The sequence below is a fragment of the Lontra canadensis genome, unplaced genomic scaffold (genome assembly GCF_010015895.1).
Source record: "Lontra canadensis isolate GAN:19392208 unplaced genomic scaffold, GSC_riverotter_1.0 scaffold93, whole genome shotgun sequence".
Lineage (NCBI taxonomy): Eukaryota > Metazoa > Chordata > Mammalia > Carnivora > Mustelidae > Lontra > Lontra canadensis.
The window spans coordinates 7,685,262-7,708,835 of NW_022631087.1; the positions used below are offsets into that span (position 1 = coordinate 7,685,262).

The 23,574-nt window shown below is 54.3% G+C and overlaps 1 protein-coding gene across 4 annotated transcripts in view; it reads right to left on the reverse strand.

Annotated features, from left to right (window-relative positions):
• The window catches only part of TMEM184B (transmembrane protein 184B), a 42,147-nt gene extending 19,023 nt beyond the window's left edge, over positions 1 to 23,124 (reverse strand). Inside the window, exons 1-2 of one of the 4 annotated variants that reach the window (XM_032836658.1) lie at positions 23,108 to 23,124; positions 510 to 758 (exon numbers count right to left, since the gene is read on the reverse strand). In XM_032836658.1, the coding sequence (XP_032692549.1) occupies positions 510 to 701 (192 nt within the window). In that variant the 5' untranslated portion in view covers positions 702 to 758; positions 23,108 to 23,124. Of the gene's footprint in view, positions 1 to 509; positions 759 to 23,107 lie in introns of those variants that run through there. The other 3 variants (XM_032836659.1, XM_032836660.1, XM_032836661.1) reach the window with 3 other exon arrangements.
• Between the last annotated feature and the right edge of the window lie 450 nt (positions 23,125 to 23,574).

Genomic DNA, 23,574 nt, shown 5'->3' on the forward strand with positions numbered 1-23,574 from the left:
TCGGGGAGTGGGGGCGGGGGTTGGGGGTTGGGGGAGAACAAAATCTCCCCCAGCTGCTAGGAGCCAACTGCCTTGGAAGCAATCAGGTTCAAGGAGGGACAGGGACACTGAGCAGCAGGAGAGGAGCTGACAGGGGACCCAGACGGGCTCAGCCGCGCTTCTTCAAACCTTCTTCCTCGGGCAGCCCAGGCAGGCCTCCTCTGGGACTGTGAGTATAGGGGGACAGGAGACCTGCCCTCCATCCTGGCTCTGCCACCAGCCTATGCATGATTAGGCCAGCACCCCACCACCTCTATGTCTCAATCTTTTCCTCTGCAAACAGGTCACTGACATCCATGTGCCTCTGCAGGGCCCCCTACAGCCGAGGCAGCCCATGTGACCTGTCCTGTCCCATGGACGTGAGCAGAAGCCTGGCCTCATACCCTGTGGGGACTAGAAAACCTCTGAGGACCCTTCTGCAGGGCCTCCCGCGGCTCTCCGGCTCAAGAGCCCCGGGCTGGCCTGGGTACCTGGTGGCAGGTGATGAGCAGGGCCGTCCAAACGAAGAACCCGGAGATGGCCTGCGCGGCCGTTGTCATCAGGAACACAGGCTGCTCCATGGCCGTGGGGCTGCCCTCGGGGATCACAGACACGCTGGGCGGCGCTGCCATGGTCGTGGGCGACACTGGATCTGGGGCCAGCGCGGCCCCCCTCACTGTCATGGTGCCTGGCAGCCGGGGGTCCCTGAGACAAACCCTTGCAGTAGACAACGAGCTGGCCTAAAGAGAGGACACCGCAGCGTTAGCCTCCTTCCCAGGGAGCGGCAGCGTGGCCAACAATCTTCCAGGCCTCCACGTCCACCTTCAGACTATAACTGGACTCTGACCACGTGTGTCCTGGCCCAGCCCCACCGTGTCTCTCCTGGATTCGTTTAACAGGTACCTGAGCAGTCACTCGGCTTCTGCCTTGGCTCCTACTGTCCCATCCCCACAAAGAAGCCACAGGAGGCTTCTAAGACCTTCACTACCCTGGGCCCCCCTTTGTTCAAACCTCCCCAGTAGCTCCTAACTCCTTCAAAGTATAACCTGCTGTCTGTATAACGGCCCCCAAGACTGGCCAGTGGCTCCTTGTGGTTCTCATCTCCCTGCTACCTGCTGCAGAGACCCTCCCCCGCAACCACGCTGGCCTCCGGCCCCCGGACCTCTGCTCGGGCTGCCACACAGCATCCATGGGCACCTCCCTTAGGTCCCTGCCCTGACCACCCACGCATGCTGGCGACACCTCCCCTGCTCCAGGCACTCCCGACCCCTTTGCTTTCTTTTTCTCCAGAACTCTCCTTCCGACCCCCCCGCCCCCCCGAACCCCCCCGCCCCACCCCGACTCCCTCTGACAAAGCTACATTCACTCATAGGTTTAGAACACAAGCTCCCCGAGGGCTGGGCCGGGGGGGCCCCATCCTGCTCCCAGCACCTGTCACACAGCAAACATCTGCTGGGTCTGTGCGTCGCCACACCTCCCTGTCTCGCAAGGTCACTTGGTGGCTTTCTCTCTTCGAGGAGGGGCTGTGCCTTCTCTTTGACATTTCTCCCCAACTTCCCAGATAGCCGGCCCCCCGTTCATCATCCACCTGAGCTGTTTCAGGAGACTCTGTAGCCACCTTATGTGCCTTCAAACTGCTCTGTCTTAATTCAGTTTTCTGCATCCCTCTTCCTAAAAGGCTGCCCCCTATGCTTCCCCCAATCAGACTCCTCTCCACATCACACGCTGTCATACTCCTCATAACAATGGCTCTGTCCCTTGCTTGTGTGTATCCCCCCGCGGCCGTCCACTCTCTGCAGCAAGAACAGCATTTCTGTCTTTTGATCCCCAGCACCAAGCTCAGCACCAAAGCCATTTATAACATTTACTTTGTTACCTACTGATCTTCAGTCCTTATTTTAAAAAAATTTCAGGTATTTCCTAGAAAAGCACACAGAGATGAGCAAGTTGGCATACCAGGAAATTCTGGGTGGGAAAATAAAGATGGGAGTGGGTGGGACACAGGCTGGCCTTCTAGGGTCCTACGGGCCCACCCAGTCCCCCCACACAGGCTCTCCGTCCGCTGCTCTTCCCAATGGCGACTTCAAGAGCCATGGTAACAAATGAACAATTTCACATTAAAAATGAACCCAGATGCCCTCAGGGAAGAGCTGCTGTCCGAGAACAAAGCAACTCCAGAGAGGCTCGTCACTGCTGGACCCAAGGCCATCAGAGCCACACCGTCCAACAGGCGACCCTTTCAGTTCTGCCAGCTGCCAACGGGCTGGTCAGCATCCCCGGAGCCACTTAGTGTCCCTGCAGCAGAGGCTCTGGGAGACTAAGCTGCAGAGCGACCAGAGGCTCCACTGACCGTGAAGCAGAGAGCGTGGACACCAGGGAGGGCACCCTGACTGCAGCTCGGGTCCCAGCTCCACCAGCAATCAGTCGTGGGTCCCCACACAGCTTTGCTGGGCCGGAAGGGTCTCTGCGGCCTGTGCAGGACACAACCAAGCCCCCAAACCTGACCATCTCAGCCTGAGCCCCAAGGTCAGCCCAGATGACCCCTCACGGTCCGGTCCCTTACAAGTCCCAGCTGATAATCTCGGCCAGAATATACTGGCATCAACGGAGGCTTCCGGGGTGCACCCAGGCCCACGGCCTGACTCTGGATGAAGAAGTTCTTTGCTTACGTGTCCCCACGCTCCTGGCTTTGCCCCCGGCCCCCACGTGTGCATCTGCTCTTAGCTCTAAGTTTTTACCCTAGGAGAGCCCTTTGCGTTTCTATTTTCCTGTGAAAATAAGTGATCTCTAACACACTGACCAAGAGCTGAATCTGGATTTAAAATCCAAACTGGAGAAGGCATCTATATAAAGAAACTCAAAACTGTTGAAGGTGTCTATATAAAGACTGGTGGCGAGCTCCGAGAAACAGTGACAAGTCTGAGAATAGCTCCTGCAAAGATAGTTGCAAAATTGGAAACCAGAGCCAGAAATACTTCTTTAAAAAAGAAGATTTGGGTTGTAAATCATCATCTTTGTCTATCATCCCAAATTAAATGAATAAACACAGGGAATTGGGGGGGGGGTGCTTAGAGGAAGTACAAATATTCCTAAATCCCCAGCTTCCAAGCACAGGCAGGCCGGTGCGGTGCGTCAAAGGCTGTTTTGTTCCTGCTGAAGGCGGCTTGGGGAGGCCGGGCACAGGGGCACAGGGGCACTGCAGAGCTGACCCTGTCCACAGGGAGTGGACCTGCACCAGGGACCTGCCTTGGCTGTGGAAGCTGAGTGAAGGCTCCAGGCCCAGCTTCTACCTGGGGCTCTGCTCACTGCCACTTGAGTGTCCCCCTACCCCAAGCCCAGAGAGACACTGGCATGCAGAGCTCTCTCGCCCTTACCCCGTGTAGGTCGCTTAGCTTACGGGCAAGAGAGCTGCTCAGACAGGGTGGGTGACTTGCCCTAAAATCAGGGATAGGACTCGAACTCAGGTCCTATAAACACATTGTCAGGCCCACCCTACAGAGTGGGGGCCCCGTGTGAGCGGCCCCTCCCGCGCCAGAGCCTCCTTCCAAGGGCCGGTCCTTCCTAGCAGGCCCGAGACCCTCCTTGCCAAGAAGGGAGAGAGGTCCTCTGCAGGGAGGCGCAGCGGGTGCTGGAAGGGCTCACCAGCCTGATCGCACTCGCCAGCCTTCTGGGTTTACTATAAGCTCTTTACCGAACTCTGGGCAGCGCTCAGTTTACACACTGTTTTCCCAAGCACCATCTCATTTTTTTTGCACAGCAACTTTGAACTAAGTACTATTAACTGCACATGATTCGAGGGTTTTCATAATATCCTCCCCCTCCCCCGCCAAAATACGTGAAGCAACATTCTGACTCACAGACGCATGGCCCCTGGCATGAAAGAACAGCAGGTGAGGCCGGCTCCTCCAAGGCTGTAGATCCCAGAGGCTCGCCTTGCTCCCAGGGCCCAGGGCAGCACACGATGCTGGACCCTGCAGACTGCTCACAGTGTGTGTGCTGGGACGGGGGGATGGACACCGGGGTCCTGTCCTCTCACACTCGGGCGGCATCAACGGCCTCGGCCAAGGCTGGAGGGAGGGTCAGGGAAGGCTTCAAAGCGGCAGGGACTTTGGGGCAGAGTGTTTAAGGAGCAAAACCAAGCTTCAGCACTGGGGCCACCCAACGGGATTCCTGCCAGACCTCACCATCTGCGAGTGTGGACAAGTGACTTCATCTCTAAGAACCTGAGTTTCCCCATCTGTAACACTTCAGGGTAACTACAGAATGGATGAGGGCGTGTTCTACTTCACAGAAGTCCCAGAATGACTGGTGGCTCAGTTGGCTAAGCGGCTGCCTTCAGCCCAGGTGGTAAGCCCAAGGTCCTGGGATCGAGTCCCACGTCTGGCTCCTGGCTCAGCAAAAAGCCTGTTTCTTCCTCCCACTCTGCCTGCTGCTCTCCCTGCTTGTGCTCTCCCTCTCTGTTAAATGAATAAACGAAATCTTATAAATAAATAAATAAATAAATAAAAATAGAAGTCCCGTTAATGAATAGAGGCAGAATAATAGAATAAAATAATAGAACAAAAATGACCATTTTGCAACTCCTAATAAAATTCTGGATGTAGAGACAGATCATCAGTGGATGATAAAACCCCTAGCTAACACAGTCTGGGCAAGTGCAAATCTGAACCCACAGTCAAGATCGACATCACCAACACGGAGCTGCGAGAAGTCTCCAGCCTCCTGACGGGATACATAGGGAGCACACGCCACCACCATCTAGGGAGGACCCTTCCCCAAAAGTGAAATGGGATCAAAACAAGCCTCCAGAGCTACTAGGAAATGCAGAGGGTACTGGGACAGACTAAATGATATCATGAGGACGCAGCAGCCGAGTCTAGACCATGGGACAACCTACAGGACAAATGGCGTAGTTTCACCAACAAATCAGAGGCTTATAAACAAAGGTGCTCGAGGGGCTCTTACAGAATAAAGACTCGAGAGACATAACTAAATGCAACAAGTGGACTTTGTTGGGTCCTGATGCTAACAAACCAAGGATGGAAAGACCTCTTTGAAACAGGTAACACACAGGAATTCTGTCAGTTTCATCAGGTGTGATCACGGCATGGCCGGCACATAAACGTCCTTATCAATGGGGGGAGAATCATGTCTTCAATAAACAGCACTGGAACAGCTGGACATCCAGAGAGAGAATGAATGCTTAACCTAAACCTTTACACCATATACAAAAATTAATTTTAAATGGATCACAGATTTAAAGGCAAAATGCAAGACAATAAACTTAGAATTCTCAAACTCAGCAGTAAAAAAAATAATACAATTAGAAAATGGGCAAAAGGGGCAACTGGGTGGCCCAGTCGTTAGGTGTCTGCCTTTGGCTCAGGTCTTGATCCCAGGGTGCTGGGATTGAGCCCCACATCAGGCTCCCTGCTCAGTAGGAAGGCTGCTTGTCCCTCTCCCACTCCCTGTGTTTCGTTTCCTCTCTCACTGTCTCTCCCTCTCTGTCAAATGAATAAATAAAATCTTAAAAAAAAAAAAAAAAGAAAATGGGCAAAAGACATGAACAGACATTCCACTCAAGAAGGATACATGGAGGGACGCCTGGGTGGCTCAGTTGGTTGGACGACTGCCTTCGGCTCAGGTCATGACCCCGGAGTCCCGGGATCGAGTCCCGCATCGGGCTCCCAGCTCCACGGGGAGTCTGCTTCTCTCTCTGACCTTCTCCTCGCTCATGCTCTCTCTCACTGTGTCTCTCTCAAATAAATAAATAAAATATTTTTAAAATTTAAAAAAAAAAGGAGGATACATGGACAATAAACACAGAAACAGCTGTTCAACATTGTTAGCCATTAGGGAAATGCAAACTAAAACCACAAAGACCTCACTATACACATATTAATACAGAACAAAGACATCCAAAGCTGGCAAGGGTGCAGGGCAACTGGCTCTTATGTACATTCCTGGTAGGAACAGGATACAGTAGAGCCACTCTGGCAAACAGTTTGGTCGTTTCTTACAAAACTAGCACGCCATTTGCCATACAATCCAGTAATCACTTAGACGTTTACGCTACAGAAAGGAAAGCGCGTGCTCACGCAGAACCCTATGTGCTTATGTCCACAGCAGCCGTATTTGTAACTGCCAAACCCGAAACGATCGACTCGTCCTTCAACAGGCAATCCAGATCACGGATTACTACTCAGCAAGAAAAAAGCAACAAAACTACTGATACAGGCAGAAATCTGGATGGAGCTCGAGGGCATTCTAAACAGAACAGCCAATCGCAAAAGGTCACACACTGTCTGAGTCTGTTGATCTAGAACGTCCTCAGAACGGCAGATCTATAAAGATGCAGAACAGACTGGAGACTGGCAGAGCGTAGCAAGGAAGGTGTGTGCACAGAGAGAGGGCAGCACAGGGACTGACCTCCAGTGAAGGGAGCCCTTGTATCTTGAGGACGGTGGCTACAAGTCTACAGGTGAAAAACTGTACAGAGCCCCTCCCCCCGCCACAAGAACAGTGAAAACTGAGCAAGGTCAGTAGTCTGGTTAGTAGTACTGCACTCATGTCCACTTCTGGTTTTGATCATGGTCCTAGAGCAATTGGAATGTCACCATTGAGAGCAGGGCACATGGGACTTGGAGCGCTATTTTTGCAACTTCCTGGGAACCTACAATTATTTCAAAATAAAACAAGTTCTTTTTTTTTTTTTTTTTAGATTTTATTTATTTATTTGACAGAGAGAGATCACAAGTAGGCAGAGAGAGAGGGGGAAGCAGGCTCCCTGCTGAGCAGACAGCCCAATGCGGGGCTCGATCCCAGGATCCCAGGATCACGACCTGAGCCGAAGGCAGAAGCTTTAACCCACTGAGCCACCCAGGCGCCCCAAGTTCTTTTTTTTTTTTTTTAAGATTTTATTTATTTAAGAGCGAGCAGGAGTGAGGGTGGGGGAGGGAGAGGGACACGCAGACTCCCTGCTTGGTGCCCACCGCAGGGCTGGATCCCAAGACCCTGAAGATCATGACCTGAGCTGAAGTCAGACATTGAACCGACTGAATCACACAGGTGCCCCCAAACAAGTTGTTTGAAGTCCCCATCAGATAGAGATGCATACTGAATTATTTAAGGGTAAAAAATAACATGACTTCTGGGATTTGTCCTTTAAAAGGGGGAGAGGGATAGAGGCAGCAAGACTGTAGGACATTTCCTTGCTGTTGGAAGGTGAGGGACTATGGGCAGAAACCTGTTCTATTATTTGCTCTGCTTCTACGTGTTTGAAATTTTCCAGAGTAAAATGCTTTACAGCAGAACAGAATTTTCCAGCAAATTTGTAATGAGATGGCCAGTGACTCAGGAAACCGTCTGTTTCAGAGATTTACTGGTTATCTTGTAGAAAAGCAATCACAAAGACCCGTCAAACCTAACAACTTAGTTCAACACATCTTTCTTTCAAAAAAAAAAGTTCCGGGGCGCCTGGGTGGCTCAGTGGGTTAAGCCTCTGCCTTTGGCTCGGGTCATGATCTCAGAGTCCTGGGATCGAGCCCCACATCGGGCTCTCTGCTCAGCAGGGAGCCTGCTTCCTCCTCTCTCTCTCTGCCTCTCTGCCTACTTGTGATCTCTATCTGTCAAATAAATAAATAAAATCTTAAAAAAAAAAAAAAGTTCTGCATTTGTCCATGTTTTTCTATCAATACTGGCTGTCAGGGGTACGCTTCCCAGTCAAGCTTTTGAAACATCTTTAAGCATGTTTAGTATGTCCCTTCGTGGGAAAGGCATATTATCACAACAAATGAGAAAAGAACTGCTCTTTCAGAAGATACCGAGGCCGGCAGAGCGTTTTGGAAAAGTATATTTGGAAATGTTGGAAATGTTTCTACTGTCATAGGATTTTGTTACCAAAAACAATGTTAAGTCTGCAACTCAGAAAAACTCTCGTGTCTGAACTCCTAAAAACCTATGGTAACAGAATTTTCTAATCTGCTCAAAAATTTCCAAAGCATCTGAGTGGGTTTTGGATTCATGTGTTAAGAACTTTAAAATAAAAAATACCTTCCATTTAGTTGACAAAAACATCTGATTGGCATCAGGAAGGATGGAAATGTACTAGCCAAATTTCAACAAATTCCCTGCATACACAGTGGACAGGATGGAAAAATGAGTAACCTGATTTAGAAAGCAAGCCAGTGATGCATTTCCTCCGTGTACAGCTACATGTCTCAGGGATCTTTTTCGGAGAAGGCAGCCATTAAAACCAGACAGCTACGCAGACTGAACACAGAGCCAGAGCTTCTAACTGCTTGCTCACATACCATGAAAGCACGCTTTCCAAAAATAATCACGCCTATGAAGCCAGAAGGTTTTTGCACCACCAAGAAAATAAAATAAAATAAAAAATTTAAATATTACATCTTTAGCATCATCACAGCTTGGTGTACGCTTTATGAGCTACATGTAACAATATGCAAGTATTGGGGGGACAGACCCAAAAAGTTTTCTTACTGATAGGGATGCAGCCAGTCGCTGACAGGGCTCCCTGTTCCCCCCGAGGCCCCTGTCCCTCTGTCCTTTCGCCGCCCCTGGTGTCAGGCCTGAGGCTGAGGCAGACGCAAAGCACAGTCAAGACTCGGTCCCGCCTCTCTCCCAGCGGCCACCTGCCCGCCAGGTGGCCCCACACCTGTGTCCTCACTTGCACGCCAACCCGCAGGCTGCGAAGAACCCAGGCCACAGGCCACCCTTTGTCCCAGGCTCCGAGTCAGGGGAACAACTGGAATCCTGGCGCTGCCACCCAGCTATGACTGGGCTGGGGCCTGAGCGTCTCTGAACTTGTTTCCCCGGTACGCCAAGCCCACCTTGGGCCGGTGAGCTTAGTACTTCAGAAATTTTCCGAGTTAGAAAGGATTCCAGAACTGGAGGAGGTATGCAGAGTGACTCCCCCAGAAGGGTGCAGGCAGCACCCGAAAGTCAAATACACAGTATTTCCACAGAGAAACATGAGATATTTTTAAAGAATATAATTAGTCTCACATCAATTCAGGTCAGATTTTTGCCACGAAATTAGTTTGCTGCAGGCTTGGAAGAACCTTTGGGATTTCAAGCGTTCCGGATTCCAGAAAGGTGGGGGCCTGGGCTGCCCCCCAGTGCTGCAGGGAGACTGATGCTTGAAGACGCAGGAATCCGGCGTCGTCTACTTCTCACCTTATTTTCGGATGTGACCATATCCCTCCTCCTGACCTGAGATCTTCCAACTCTGACGATCTATGATGTCCACCATCGCCACCGTGCCGCCCCAGGAAGTGGAACGTTCTCTTGCTCCCACCCACGGATCTTTGCCCCCCGTCAGCCTTAACAGATACGGCCTTCTGTGACCTCTCACAGTTTGCTCATGGCATGTCTCCCCTGGTCTGCCAGAGCATTTACCCCTCTGTGACTAGATCTGGTCCCTTAAAGTCCCGCGAGCTGGGTTCCCTGAGCACAGGGATCAGGCGCCATGTGGGAAAAGTATTTACTGACTGACTGCTTAGGGGACAGAGGGAAAAACCTGAGCAGAGGCATGGAGACAGTATGTGGGCAGACACCCGGCCAGGAATGCAGAGCAGAATTAATGCCTCTGGACCCTGCTGAAGATGGGGGGGCGGGGGGCGGCCTGACTGACAAACCACCTGCGGCTCTTCAGAGGGACAAGGCCCTCCTGCCCACCCCGTGAGGTGGGTCCTGTTGTGGCTGGAGCATCCCGGCCAGGGTACGGTCCCCTGGGTACAATCCCACAGGGAGCACCAGAACACAGAACCCGCTGGATCACCAAGGCACAGGGCCAGGCAGAACTCCTCTTGCGGGTTAGAAAGCCAGGCTCAGGGGACCAGGGTCGGTCGGGCAAACCCAGCTCACGAGAACAGGGAGGAGAGCCAGGTTCATCTCCCACCAGGAGCCCAGGAGAACCCATTGCCAGAGGGGTGCTTGAGGGCACAGAACCAGAGTATAGAGAAGTGGGGGGGTCTTGAGGAACATCCAGGCAGGCCCAGCAAGGCCTAACGAATTAAGCCAAGCCCTAGAAAAGCACCCAGAGTGCCGCGAATGGTCACTTCCCCTAAGATAGTGCCTACCCCCATCCTTCCCCAAACAGGACAGTGTCTGGCTAACTCCCGCCTGAAGACACTCACGTCTTCCAGAAGAGCTGCAAAGCTGTGTGCAGGCTCAGTCCCCTCCTTGGCGTTAGGGGTTTCGGAGAACCTCACATCTCAGAGTCTGTTTCATTCCATGTTGGGGGGATACCATGCTGTGACCCCTCCATGAGTTCCTGTGTCCAAGACGGAGTAATGCACCCCCACACAAAGATGTCACATCCCAGTCCCTTGAACGCTGGACTATTCTGCCTGACGTGGCAAAAGGGACTTTGCAGGTGTGACTACATTAAGGCCACCGAGGGTCCCGATGATCTGGGTAGGCCGGATGTAATCAAAGGGGCCCGAATGAGAGGGGGGCAGGGGGCTGTGGGTGTGAAGGGGACAGTGTGACAACGGGAGCAGGCAGGAGAGGCTGGAGGGTGCCAGGCCGCTGGCTCTGAGGATGAGGAGGGGGCCCTGAGCCAAAGAATGCAAGTGGCCTCTGGAAGCTTGAAGAGACAAGGAAACATCCTCCGGAAGGAGTGCAGCCCTGCCAACACCTTGATTTTGGCTCAATGAAATACATTCTGGACTTGTGACCTCAAAACTGTAGGATAGTAAATTTGTGTCACTAAGTCACTACATTGCCGGCAGTTTTATTGCAGAAGCCATAGGAAAGCACGGCCCGCAGTTTCCAGATGAGGAAACAGAGGCTCGGGGGCTATGGCGGTTGGTCCACAGCCCCTCTAACTGGCCCCGGACACCGCCCTCGCCCCCTGTGGGCTCTGCAGGCGGACCGCCTAGACTCGACTCCTGGCCCCGCCACTGACCAGCTCTGTGTCCACGGCCAAGTTACGTATGTGCTCCTCGCTCCAGCTTCCCCGGCTGTGAAATGGGGCCGCAGTCACTCGAGCCTGGGACAGAGCTGCAAGGGGCAAACGGGGTGGTGGGCCAGGCACGACCCGTGTGCGCTGATCTGGCCCAATTCCTCTCCCACCTCAGAGCCTCGGTCAGGCTGGCGGTTCACTGGCCCGGCAGTCTGAGCCCCAGGCCTGGCCTGTCTCTGCTCATCTGCTCTTTTTTAACCCTTCTGAGGTCATATTTTCTTTCATTAGTTTCAGATCCCAGCCCTTTTGAGCTGCGGCCATGAAGCGCTCACTCGGGCGGCTGCCACACACCCACAGGCCGAGCAAAGCTGGCAACCTGTTCACACGCACGTCTCCACAATATTAACGCAGCCTGGGAGGGATTTTTGTTGAACAGATGTTATTTTTTAAAAAAAATATACATATATGGAAGGGGCATGTGGGTGGCTCTATCGGTTAAGCGTCTGCCTTTGGCTCAGGTCATGATCCCGGGGTCCTGGGATCGAGCCCCGCGCTGAGCTCCCTGCTCAGCGGGGAGTCTGCTTCTCCCTCCGCCCCTCACCCTGCTCATGTTCGCTTGATCTCTCTAATAAATAAATAAAATCTTAAAAAAAAAAAAAAAAAGGAAAGAAAAGAAAAATACATGTGGAAAACTTCCCATCTTAACATAGCTCCCTAGGTCGAATCTGACTTAGGAAATGCTCGTCTGAACTGCCCACTTTGGCCCCACTCCGGCACCTGTGACAACAGCCTCCTGCCTCCCCAGGGGCTGTCAGGTTCTGTGAACTTTCCGGGGCGGTGGGGGGCTGGGGGGTGCTGCCTTCTCGGGGAGGCTGACCCGCATCTGAGCAGGTCAGCAGCCCACAGCCTGGCCCTTCTCCAGAGAGGATTAAAGGAACAGAATGCCGGAGGCCGGGCAGTTCTCTCTGGGCAGCCTTTGGGAGGACGATCACGTGCCCTCACGAGGAGGGGCAGCGGCGCCCCCCCGCCCCCCCTTCACGCAACACCCACAGGCCAGGCCACTCCAGCGCCTCTCTTGTCTTTCGCCCTTCTCCCAGGGCCAAGTTCCCATGAACCTCCAACCACGAAAGAAGAATCTCCCAACCGTGTAGCTATCCGCCGCCTGGGAGGGGGGGGTGCCAGAAATCTAAGGGAACAACAAAATCATCCAAAATTTTTCAGCAAAGGCGGACTTAATCAGCCTTGTAATTAAGTTCTGTTTTGTCTTAATGCATACAGGCCAAATCTTGATCACCCCAGTTTTCTCCCAAAGCGCGAACAGATGGGCCAATGCTCTGCCTCTTCAGGCAGTTTCTGTGTCCCCCTAAATGGGACCTTTCCAGCCACCTAAACGCCATTCAGCACTGCACAAAAGGGTGCCCTTCGGACTCAGAACCCTGAACCTCAACAGTCCTACTGCCCCAGGAGTGGGGGGAGGCTGTCTAAGCAAGAGCCCTGAACCTGCCCCAACCCCTGGGACCCCTCGAGCAAGGAACCCGGCTCCTGCCCGGGTGCCTGCGACGGAAATCCCAACCGGAATGTCACTCACGCAAACACGCACCGAGTGGGGCGAGCCAGCCTTCCTCCCCAGGCGTCCGGAGCTCCGGAGTGCACAAGTCCCACAGACAAGAATAAGAACCTTCACGGCACCGCTGTGTACATGGCAAAAGGCGGGACGCCACCCCACTGCCCACCCCCGGGAGAGTGGATCCATAAATGGGGACACGTTCCAACAGCGGAGCCCTCCACAGCAGGGATGAAGATCACAGCGCCACTAGTCACAGTCCGGGCGAATGTCATAGTCTTTACTATAGGACCCCATTTCTGCAAAGTTCAAACCCAGGCAAGACGAGTCAGAAGGGAAGAGGAGTGAGCAGTGGTTACCTTGGGAGGCCACAGGGAACCTTCTGGGCGCTGGGCGTGTTCTGCAGCTTGACCCGGACATAATTTATATGGGTACTGACAGGTGTCAAAACCCACTGTGCTGTAGGGCTAAGACCACTGTACTTTACCCTACGTAAGCTAACCTTAAAAACTTTAAAAGTATAGGGGCGCCTGGGTGGCTCAGTGGGTTAAGCCTCTGCCTTCGGCTCAGGTCATGATCTCAGGGTCCTGGGATCGAGTCCCGCATCGGGCTCTCTGCTCGGCAGGGAGCCTGCTTCCTCCTCTCTCTCTCTCTCTTTGCCTGCCTCTGCCTACTGTGATCTCTGTCAAATAAATAAATAAAATCTTAAAAAAAAAATTTTTAAAGTATAAATGCTTACCCTTGAGCACCCTCTGTATGCTAAGTCCCAAGGGTATCTCTGAAAAGACGCTGATCCCATAAGAGCTTACAGGCTGGTGGGGGAGAAAACACACTCAAACATGACAAGGCTGCCCGCGGCCAGTGGGACAGGTAGTGCGGGTCTTTTTACCAAGAAACACCCAAACCTTCACGCCTGGGCCCCTCTGTGAGACCCCAGCATGCATTTTGTCTGTTTTTTAGGTAAACGCAATGTCCAGCGTGGGGCTCAGACTCAGGACCCTGAGACCAGGAGTCCCATGCTCTCTGGACTGAGTCAGCCAGGCGCCCCCAAGCACACATTTTTTGATGAGATGGTGGCAGGGGCCTGAGCGAGGCTGGCAGGTCCTTGACCTTCTTGCGCTGGGTGAGATAAAAGGACACAGTCTTATGGTTCTTTTTTACTTAATTTTATTTATGTATTTACGTATTTATTTTTTAAAGATTTTATTTATTTACTTGAGAGAGACAGCATGAGAGGGGAGAGGGTCAGAGGGAGAAGCAGACTCCCTTCTGAGCAGTGAGCTCAATGCAGGACTCGATCCCAGGACTCCACGATCATGACCTGAGTTGAAGGCAGTTGCTTAATCTACTGAGCCACCAAGGCGCCCCTTTATTTCTATTCTGAAAAGATCAGACAGCCCCACGATTTGGCACTCAGACGGTTCAAAGGGTCTCTAGTAAAGAGCCTCCCAGCACCAGCCCCATCCCAGAGGCACCACAACAGCTGACTTCCCACAGGCCCCCAAGACCCTGTGTGCACACGTGAGCACACGCACTTTCCTTTTACACCCACAGAGGCACACTAGACACACAATCCTGCACCTGCTTCTTTTTTTTTTTTTTTAAGGTTTTATTTATTCATCTTGAGAGAGAGATCACACGAGAGAACACAAGCCAGCGGGAGGAGCGGCAGGCAGAGGGAGAAGCGGCAGGCAGAGGGAGAAGCAGAGTCCTCGCTGAGCCGGGAGCCTGACGTGGGACTCATCCCAGAACGCCGGAAACAGGACCTAAGCTGATGGCAGACACTCGCCCGCCGGAGGCACCCAGGCGCCCCCTGCACCCTCCTCTCTCACAGTAATCCATCTCGGCGACTGCTCCGTATCTGGGCAGGGAGCTTCTCCCTTATTTCCCAGAGCTGCACAGTACTCTACGGTCCACACGGAGCATACCTTGTTCCTGGGTCCCAGCAGATGGACATGACATTCTTCCCAACCTTTTCCTAGCACAAATAAGGCAGCAATGACTAACCTTCAAGTAAATTATTTTACACACTGACTAAAACCTCTGTAGGATGAAATCCTAGAAGTCCAACCATTGGGTCAAAGTGGACAAGCGTCTCTAATTTTGAAAATGTTGCCAGACAGACAGGACACATTTAAATCCTCATCCAAGGGGCACCTGGGCAGCTCAGTCCGTTGAGCGTCTGCCTTCGGCTTGGGTCACGATCCTGGGGTCCTGGGATCGAGCCCCACATGAGGCTCCCTGCTCCTTCTCTCTCTGCCCCTCCCCCGTGCTCGTCTTCTCTCTTGGGACACGGGCTCGCTCTCCAATAAATAAAATCTTTAAAAAAAAAAATCCTCATCCAAGAAATAAGCTTAATTATTAGGAATACTGACAACATGTAGTTTTTAAGAGTGCCCAGATGAAGACACCGTAGAGCAAAACCCCGTTCAGCAGAGAGCACGGGGTCCGGAGTTGGGTCTGGACCTGTGTCAGCCCCCGCTTACCCAGCCCGAGTCCACTTGGACTTCCTCATCCCTGAGCAAAGGGCCAGACCTGCTCAGCCCTCAGTCCTTCCCAGAGCAGACAGGCCCTGATGCCCTTGGTCCCAGGACATGTGGAAGGATGGACTGTGACCAGAGTCACCACAACACCCAGCCATAATTGGTCTCCCTGGGCACGGGAGCCAGGGTCCAGGGGAGGGGCAGGCTACAAGGTACACACACCAGAGGCAGGCCTGGTGCGGTGGGGGGCGGGGAGGCGCAGGAGAGCAGAGCCCCAGAGGATCCAGCGTTTCCAGCTTGGCCATCCCAAACGAGTGAGAGGCACCTCCTGCTGTTTTCCCTGCACCAGAGCCACACAAGACGCACTCTTGCTCAATGACATTCATGGCCACGTCTACTGCGGACCGGTTACATAACGTGCGTGCCTGACCGCGGTGGCCACCCACATCTCGCTCTTCAAGTGGGCAGCCGGCGGAGGATGGAGCCAGGCCTCTGGATGCCTAGTGTCCTCCCTGCGAGGACGGCTGCATAAGCACAGCGGGCAGGGCAGGGCTTCCTCCCACCTCCACAGACCCAGCTCAACAACAGAGAACTGGGAATGCAATGGTCTTCGGCCTCCAACAGAGGAGATGCCTCTCGGCCAACCAAAGACAGCTTTTGAGAGGAAGAACCTTCACCAACCTTCCTATTGCCAGCTCAGGTTTTGCACCAGTGGACCGGAGGGCTAAGAACTCCTACCATCCAAATCACACTTGAATGCACTGAGGTTATCGGTATTCAAATTTTTCTAACAAAAGCACAGTGCCGGCTGCCTAGGTGGCTCAGTCGGTTTGGTGCCTGCCTTTGGCTCAGGTCACAATACCAGGGTCCTGGGATCGTGCCCCAAGCTGGGCTCCCTGCTCAGTGGGAGTCTGCTTCTCCCTCTGCTTCTGTCCCTCCCCCTGCTTGCTTGCTCTCTCTCTAAAAAATAAATAAAATCTTCAAAAAAAAAGCACAGTGCATCAACTTTTCTTTGTTTTGGTGAGTCTAAATTCTCACGTGTATTATTTGTTTAACATCCACAAATGCCTCCCTGCCTCGACGCACCGACCTGTGCGTGTGCTCAAGGCAGGCCCACCGCTTGGGAAGCCTTCCCCTTACTGCTCTACTTGCCAACCTCCACTGACCATCAGAGCCCGCCTCAGCCCGCGCTTCCCTCAGGGAGCCCCCCACCCCACCCCGGCAGCTTCCACCTGACCCTCTACAAGCACGGCCAAGTCAAGTCCGGTGGCAATTCCACCTGCTGGGTGTGGGGAGGTGGGACTGCAGGCTGCGAGGGCAGGGGGGCCGCTCAGAGCAGCAAAGGCGCAGGATTCAAAATAACAAACCCGCGAGCTTCCTTCCATAGGCTCTCAGGCCAGTCCACCGTTCTGAGCCTCAGTCTATCCAGCGACAGAACAGGCACGATAATCCCAAGGTTCCAGGGCTACTGGGAGGATTAAATGAAACAGTTTAAGTGAAGTGTAATTTGCAAACTGTAAAACCCTACACAAATTCTGGTGAGGATCAGTAATATTGGTATTAATTAATATATCAATCTCAGTTGACGCTAATATCCTCACACACATCCCTTCACCAGCACTCACCGTTGTGCCTTGCAGGCACGCAAAATGATCATCAACACACAGATTCCGTGTGTTCTAGATGGAAGAGAAAACAGAGGCACCACAGGCAAAGGCCAGGAGGCTCTGCCAGCGGCCACCACAGCATGGGGTGAGCTCCTACACCCTCAGAGCCTTCCTGTGAATGGTGACCCAGAGGGCTTTGGGGCGCAACGCCGCCCAGCAGAGTGGAGGTTCTCGGCCACCTGCCAGCAGGACCGGGCCTCCCTGGGGACAGGCTGTCCACAGTTGCACAGGAGGAAAATAAAGGTAGGCAACCCCACAACGTCCTCCAGAGTGGGTCCGCTGTCTGATGTGAAAATCCTGCAGCCTGAGAGATGCAGCAGCTTCTGGGGGGGTCTCACCCCACCGCTCTGTTGAAGTGCCTGGGACCACCCACCGTCGCAGGCACGAGAGTCCACAGATCACGGGTCCCCGGCCAGGAGACCTGGGTCTTCAGGAGGATCGCCAAACAAACTTAAGGTTGGAAAAGAAAAGACACACACACATACACACAAACACACACCCCTTCATCCATCTTCACGTGACCTGACCTGACTCTACACTAGGCCCCCCGACTTGGGGAGCTCAAGGCTCTACAACCAGGGGCCTCCCTTGAGCCTTGTTAGCACCCAGGGGGGTGAGCAGAGGTGCTATAGGTAGCCCCAACAGTGGCAAGCCCCTTGCCCAAGGTTATCACTCTGGTTCTTTGACTTCCACACAGTTCTCTGCTGCTGCTCATGGCCATGATGCCATCTAGCAAAAAGGTTGGGGACGTCATCTTTCCCACAGAGAGAAGAAATACAGCATCAGGGGTCCTGGTTTTTAACTTGTGTGACTCTTTTGTGGCAAACTTAATAATGTCACGGGGAAATGTTTATGACCTGGTGTTACGTGAACAATGAGATAATGCAGGATCGTACCTAGAAAGAAAATACGCCCACGTCAACTGCGATTATTTCTTGGTTATGAAATTGGGGGCGATTTTTAGTCTTACCCACCAACATTCTATGTTCCAAGTTCACTACAATCAACGTGTCCGATTTTCCAAAGTAGAAAAGCCTATTGTTTTTCAAAGGCCCATCAACCCTACAAACTTTCCATTAAACACTCAATTACTACGTATGTGACTTTCTAAAACACAGCAGAGTTGGAAGTGACGCCGGTCAGGCACAAAGGTTTTCTGGGTGGGATCTTCCCCCTCTGGCTTCCGTCCCAGCAGGGAAGGAAAAGGAGTGACTGTGGGGCTTCCTGCCTCTCAGAGCAGGCGCAAGACCTCCCAGACCCCAGGCTGTGCTAGATGCCCTATGGGCTCCTGGTGGAAGCTTGGCTCTCATCCACCGTCCTGTTCTGATTAATCCTGGCCTTACTATCCGTCACTTCTCAAGAATAACTCCAGCTTTATCCCGAGTGACAATGACATTCACCTAGCCATTCACTTGTGTCATCGAAAACTATTTCAGCACCTATGCTGTGCAAGATATCATGCCAGACAGGGAAGCCATCGGTAACCCAAGACTGGAAACGACCAACCAGAGGCCACATGTCATCCTTCCAAGTTCTGTCCTAGCACAGCGTTTCTGCTCCAAGGGCAGCAGCAGAAATGTGAACAAAGGCTGCCTAGGTGTGCAGCCTAATTCCAGCACCCCACCTCCCGTCCCCACTACTGTGGTGCTCCCCCATCCCTCCCCACCGGGTCCGAGGTAAAGCAGGGTCCAGGAATGAGTCCCTGCAGAGAACGCTGGTGGCTTAGCCGCACTGCCCTCAGGGTCCTGCGCTGGATCCCACTGGGAAAGAGGAAGAGACGAAGGGGCAGGAACATGAGAAAACCCCAAAGTGTGAGACCGTCCAGTTCTCTCAACAGCCCCCTCCCACTCTACTTCTTCCCCTTCCTGTGTCCTCTTTGAGGCTGAGAAGATCATATTCGATTAACATTCACCGAAGAGTCCACGGGGTGAAGACTGGATGCCACATAATTTTACAGACAAGAACTTGGACATTGGCTTTGCACATGCTGTTCCCTCTGCCTGGAACCTGCTTCCTCTCCTTCCACATGGTAACAGCTTCAATGTTGTCTCCTCAGAAAACTGCCTGTCTGGGCAGGAATGCCCTGATGTTCCCTCAGGGGGCCCATGACAAGTGTCACTGCTCCTGTGTCTGTGGTCTCTCTCCCCAGCGGGACTCAGCTCTGCGAGGGCTGCTCCCTGCACTGTCCAACACACAGACAAGGCTGACATCTCTTCCTCTTTGTTTTTTTTCAGATAGGTTTTTTCTTAAGTAGACTCCACACCAAACGCGGGGCTTGAACTCAAGACCCCGAGATCAAGAAGCATATATATGTTCTACCAACTGAGCCAGCTGGGCGCCGCAGCCACGCTTCTGTCTTAAATACACTGAAAAGGCCTGCAGTGGAACAGGAAAAGGCAGTGTTCTCCGTGCGTGTGCCGAGTGCTGTGCTGAGCTCCACAAGGATGTGAGGTCACTACGGCTGAGTGACGGCCACACTATTATTATCCCATTTTACAGATGTAGGAAATTGCATCATTTCCCCCCTCTTTTTGAAGAATGGAAACTAGAACCCAGCAAGCAACTTGCCCAAGGCCACAGGGCTAAAAAGAGAGTGAGGATTTAAATGTTTCCCGATTCTCTCTCTCTCTCCAGGCCACCAGGACGGGTGGACCCCTTATCTTGGGTTGACCCCCTATCTTCCACTCTCCCCAGGGCCTGAAGGCATGTTTCTTTCTCCTGCTGCCAGTGACCCTTTGTCCCCTTCCTGAATTCTCAGCCTCCTCTCCCGATTCAGCGATCTTCCGACTCCTCCCCTCCTGTCCTGCACCCTGAGCTCCCACACCTGATCTGGATGTCTCAAGCAAGGACCCCTCGTCTTTCAGCCCTGGGGCCCAGCGCCTGGAGCAGCTGCGCAAACGATGCCCGTGGACACCCAGTAAAGCAGGCCTGGAGAGCAGGCAGCTCCCCAGGGAACTCACAGGTGGGATCTGTGGTTAAACCCAGATTCCCAGGCTCCAGCTCCTGCTCTGTCCCTACTCCCCTCTGCTTGTATTTACAGCGCTGCTGAGTGTGGGGGCCTCTGGGGGACGCAGAGTCACCACAGTTCTCAACAGGGAAAGGCAGCCCCCACTCATGCCCGATCTACGATCCACAGCACTGGAAGTCGGCGAGGTCCCACAGGACCCAGGATGGCCAGGAAGAAGGCGGGTCCCGTTCAGTGCAGCCAACTTCACAGCCAGCCCCAGAAGCCAGTTCAAGGGCCGAACCTGCGACAATGACCACGGTGGGCTCCAGGGGCCGGTCCGGTTACACGGGGTGGTCAAAACCAGAAGCTGCTGGAAGAAGAAAAGGGAAAGGCAACAGGGCCTAAAAAATATGGCTGTGGGAAAAGCGTCTTGAGGGAGAGCAAAAAGGAGAGGGAGGAGAGAGGCCTCTGCACAAATATGCAAAGGAGAGGAGATGGTAATGCTGTCCCATATGCCTGTGAAACATGGCTGACGACCTCAATTCCATTTTGAAACCTTGAGGGGCTCCCTGCTGACCACGCTGGGGTCAAGTTCGAAGTCCTTAGCGAGGCTTTCAAAGATCTTCACGCCTGGGGCCCACTGCAGCCAGGTCTGGGAGGAGAGGTATCCCAGGCCTCCACAGCCCTGCCCAGGGTTTCTCATCCTTCCCAGCATAGGGTACTTTGCTCCTAGGAAGAACTTCCGGCCCACCTGGGGTGAGTGGGGCGGGGGGGCACGGGCTCTGGGGTCAGACCCTCTGATTCAGAGCTCAACTCCACCAACTGCCTCCACTTGAACCTGCTAGGCTGGATGCAAAGCAGGAAGGTAAGGATTCCCACCTCATCAGGTGGTGGGGGATGAAACACAGTCATTCATCAGAGCACCGTGGGCTGTGCCTGGCACACAGTAAGTGCTTAATAAACAAGCTGTTGTTCCTATTGTCCTCTGCACCCCTGTAGGGCCTCTGTTCCAACCACAAGTAGAGCACTGTCTTGCCCATAGTCGGTACACACTGGACTCCCCCAGCCAACCACGGCCTTTTAGAAGGCAGCACCACCCGCCACTCAGGACCCGGTCCCCTGAGGCCTAGCATGGAGCCTGGCACACAGTAGGACTTCAGCAAGTCACACGGAGCTCTCCCAGGGCCCAGCTGCTGGCCTTCCACAACTCGCACACCAATCCCCCAGGCTAAAGGCCCTGCAGAGTGAGAAGGGCATTGGCTGTTACTGGGTTTCAAAACAATGAAGGGCTGCGCTCTCCGCCCTACTGAGGCTGTTTCCACTCTGGGGAATCTACGGGGCGAAATGAGCACAGCAGGGACTAGAAATAGCGCTCAGCCCCTCTCGGGGAGAGCACTGGGCTGGCCCGCCAGAAGCCAGGAGCGAAACCTCAAAGGCAGAGGGGCAGCAAGCAGCCTCCCCACGGAAGCCTGAGCTCCACAGAATTGGGCCAACAGGAGTGAGGTAAGACCACTGGAGCCCATCCTGCCCTGCACAGCTACTTCCCGCCCATCTGGAGAGCTCCTAAGGGGCTCCTTACCCCACCCCCATGGAGAAGCAACTGAAAACACATCCATAATTCCAAGGGCTACACTGGTTGCCTACGGTGGTGGTGGGGGGGGGATGTGTGGCAAAGGGTTGGGAAGGTAGGAATTCACAGTGCCTTCTCTACCCACAGGCTCTTGGGCCCTCCTGTCCTGGTCACTGTCTACAGCCATCCATACCCTTCTCCCCCGCAGACTGGGAGGCCCTAGACCAGGCACCAGTTCCCATTGATCTTCAGACACCTGTGTCCCTGGCATGGCACCTGGCATGCGGATTGCTCAGTTACAAGGCAGGATCTGGCAGCAAGAGAGGTCCTGGCTTGGGGAAGACTCTATCCCGGCCCACCATGTGCCACAGACAAGTGAGTCATGTACTCCCCCTGGTCTCAGTTTCCTCAACTGCACACAGGGATGACAACAGCTCTGTACTCACACAGCCACTGAGAAAATTAACTGGGAAAACACGTGTGGTAAGCACCAAAGACAAATGCTCGTCATCCTTCAAGCTTCAGCTCAGCTGTCCCCACGTGTCAGAGTCTCCACTGCTGGCTGTGTTCCCCCTCTCCCAGCAGTGAACCCACACTGCACTCCCTCTACTGCTTTATATTTTTCACATCGTTGTGATTACTCGTTTCTGCGTGTGATCCACCCCCCCACACACACAACCCCGATCTGAGAATTCCCGGAAGCCAGGGGCACTGTGAGTTTGTGTCCAAGTGACAAAACGGGCACACAGGTCGTGGTGCTGGGGCCCTCCCACCCCATGGTCCCAGCACTGATACACACAGCACCCTCTGACAGGATGTCCCGAAGTGGGGAGCCGAGGGGGCCCAAGCTTGCTGAAAAGGAACAGTGATGCTGCAGACACAACCTGGGAAGGAAGTCACCCCTCTGAGACCCGGGGCTCCTCTGCTGGCGCAGGTGAGCTCGGTGAGCTTGTTTGCCGGGCTGACTGCGCAGCACACAGGCCTCCAGGGCACAGATTGCTGAGGCTTTCCTTACATAAAGCACCCAGCAGCCAGATAAATAATACATGGCCTTCACCTCACACACAGGTAGCAGGCGTGCAAACACTTGCTTTGCGCCATGGTGCAACCTCATGGTGCCCTGGGCGTGCGGGCACACCCGAGCATATGTGTATATGATACCTGGCCTTGCGTGACCCAGAGAGGCTATGATTTGGGAACAGATACCCAGGCCCACTCCCCAAGCCTGCCTTGCCATGGCGGGGAGTCAGCTAGCACCAGAACCAAGCAGTGTGCCCAGAGAGAAAATGTACAATTCCCGGGATGGATACACATACCCTAAACCATCCTCTGTGGTCCCTTTCCAAACAAATGTCCTTTGGAGCCCCACCTTAGTCTCCGTGCCCCTCCAAGCAGCTGACTTGTATGCAAGGCGTGTGCACTCTGCACGCAGGCATCCCCAAAGGCCTGGCCAGGCCAACCATCCTCCCAGATCCCAGCCACCCGCACAGGGCACGGATGCCTCCCCCACTCGGTGGTGCCAGGCGCCAGCACACCCACCGGGCTCGCACAATCCCCCTTGCAAAGGGCCTGTCCACCCGCCTTCCCTCTCCCCTGGCCACCCCTACAGGCAGGTCCAATTACACTCTAGGCGAGGGCCTGCCACGTTGGCCAGGAGGGGGCCAAGGCACACCCACGGGCGGCCCCGCGACCCCGCAGGGCAAAGAAGGGGCGCAGGGCGGGACCGGCTGGAAGGCGGACACCCCCTCCCTCCTCCACCAGGCCGGCCACCTTCGTGCCTTCCCCGCCCGGGGACCTGCGGCCAACGCGACCCGTGGGGCACCCCCCCTCCGCGCGGGGCCTCCCCAAAACCGAGCAGCCCCCCGCCCCCGGAAGCCCGCAGCTGCCCCCCTCAGGGCCTCCGGCGCGAGGCCGGCCGGGCCGGGTACCTCAAGAGCCCATGGCTGCGGCAGTGGTGGCGTGTGCGGACAGCGCGCGGCGGCCGGACTCGGGGGGGGGGGGGGGGGGCGGGCGGGCTGCGCCGCAGCCCCGGTGTTTCGCCGCCGCCGGCGGGTCCGGGGCCCAGCGGAGTGCCGCCGCGGCGCGCCTGCGCACTAAGCAAGCCTCCGGGGAGGGCGGGGCGGCGAGCGCGCGGCTGAGATCACCCGCCTGGCCTTAAAGGGGCCGCACCCGAAACCCGCAGCCCGCCGCGAGGTGGTGGGAGCGACCTCGGTTCTCCCGCTGCTCGCTATCAAACCCCCCAGGAGTCGTCGTCGCCCTCACCTCAATTCGACTCCCCAACCCTACCCACCACGGAGCTTCCGGGGGTGCACGGATCGAGTCCTGGGCTCCAGGGTCTGTCCCCGACACTCGCGAGCTCTCTGGCATTTCACTTTTCTTAACCCTAATTTCCTCC